Raw genomic sequence first — 1,372 nt, 5'->3', positions numbered from 1 at the left:
CGGATCCCTGCAGCCGCGAGTCCCGGCGAATCCCTGCAGCCGCGCGCCTCGCTCAGAAGTCCAGGCTCGCAGAAGACCAGGTTCCACGCACACGCCGCGCATCCTGCGGAGTCCTCCTCGCGCACCAGGTCCCGGGATGAGTTCGTGTCCTGCAGGATGGCACAGGTTCCGCAGAGGGTGGGCGTTCAAATCCCGGCTCAATGCACACCTCTGCTCAACAGCTGTGAGACCTGCCAAGCCACTTAAACTCTCTGTGCCCATTTCCTTCATTAGCTGACAAAGATAGTATCTACCTCTTAAGGATGATGGATGGGACGGTTGAACGATTAATATTTGAAGAGGCTTAGAACGGTGCGTGGCATGGAGGAAACGCGATACAGTAGTCCCTTGGTATCTGAGGGGTATGGTTACAGGACCCCCGTGGATACCAAAATCCAGAGATGCTCAAGTCCCTTATAAAAAACGGTGCAGCATTTGCATAAAACCCATGCGCAGCCTCCTTTGATAGCTAAATTGCTTATAAAATGCCTAATACAATGTAAATACTATGTAAATTGTTGTTTACTCTATTTATCAGGTAATAGGACCAGAAAGAAAGCCAGTATATGTTCAGTACAGATGCAATCACCCTTTTTTATTTTGTATTTTTCTGATGAAGAGTCTTGCTCTGTCCTCCCAGGCTGGAGTGCAGCGGCACAATCACAGCTTACTGCAGCCTCAACTTCCCAGGCTCAGGTGATCCTCCTGCCTCAGTCTCCAAAAGTGCTGGGATTACAGGTGTGAACCACTGGCGTCCAGCTTTTTTTTTTTGTTCAAATATTTTCAGTCTGTGGTTGGTTGGGAACCCACAAATACGAAAGGCTGACTGTATTTAGTTAACTAGACACAAGGTAAGGATCGTTACCATCATCTTATTAGAGGAGAAAACTGAATAAATGATGGAGGTAAGATTAGCACCAATTCCATCTGATGCCCATTCTCTTTCTCTGCAAGGACGATAACCCTTCTTACACTTTGCTGTGTCAGGAGGGCATCGCAGCCAGTTCATCTAACAGCAGAATCAAGTTATTTGCATTTAAGCTGAAACAAACTGGCTGAGGCCACATGGACAAATACCACTTTGGCCAAGCCCCTCATTCCAGGTCACCAGAACTGCGGTCCGAGCCCTGGAAAGGAAAAATGTGGAGGAATATTGCAGGCTTTTGGCTCTTTTCTTTTCCTTTCCTCTCCTCTCTTTTTCTCTTTTTTCTTTCTTCCTTTCTTCCTTCCTTCTTTTCTTTCTCTCTTTTCTTTCTCTTTCTTTCCTTTCTTTCTTTTTCTTTCTTTCCTTTCTTTTTCTTTCTTTCCTTTCTTTCTCTTTCTTTCTTTCTTT

The 1,372-nt window shown here is 45.8% G+C and overlaps 1 protein-coding gene across 1 annotated transcript in view; it reads right to left on the bottom strand.

The window, feature by feature from the left end:
• The window catches only part of CREG2 (cellular repressor of E1A-stimulated genes 2), a 53,631-nt gene extending 52,721 nt beyond the window's left edge, over window positions 1-910 (bottom strand). Inside the window, exons 1-2 of the mRNA XM_011969669.1 lie at window positions 905-910; window positions 12-149 (exon numbers count right to left, since the gene is read on the bottom strand). Of these exons, the coding sequence (XP_011825059.1) occupies window positions 12-149; window positions 905-910 (144 nt within the window). The remainder of the gene's footprint in view (window positions 1-11; window positions 150-904) is intronic.
• Between the last annotated feature and the right edge of the window lie 462 nt (window positions 911-1,372).

Source organism: Mandrillus leucophaeus, unplaced genomic scaffold, assembly GCF_000951045.1.
Source record: "Mandrillus leucophaeus isolate KB7577 unplaced genomic scaffold, Mleu.le_1.0 Scaffold9, whole genome shotgun sequence".
Classification (NCBI taxonomy): domain Eukaryota; kingdom Metazoa; phylum Chordata; class Mammalia; order Primates; family Cercopithecidae; genus Mandrillus; species Mandrillus leucophaeus.
This window is presented reverse-complemented; position numbering and strand designations above follow the sequence as displayed.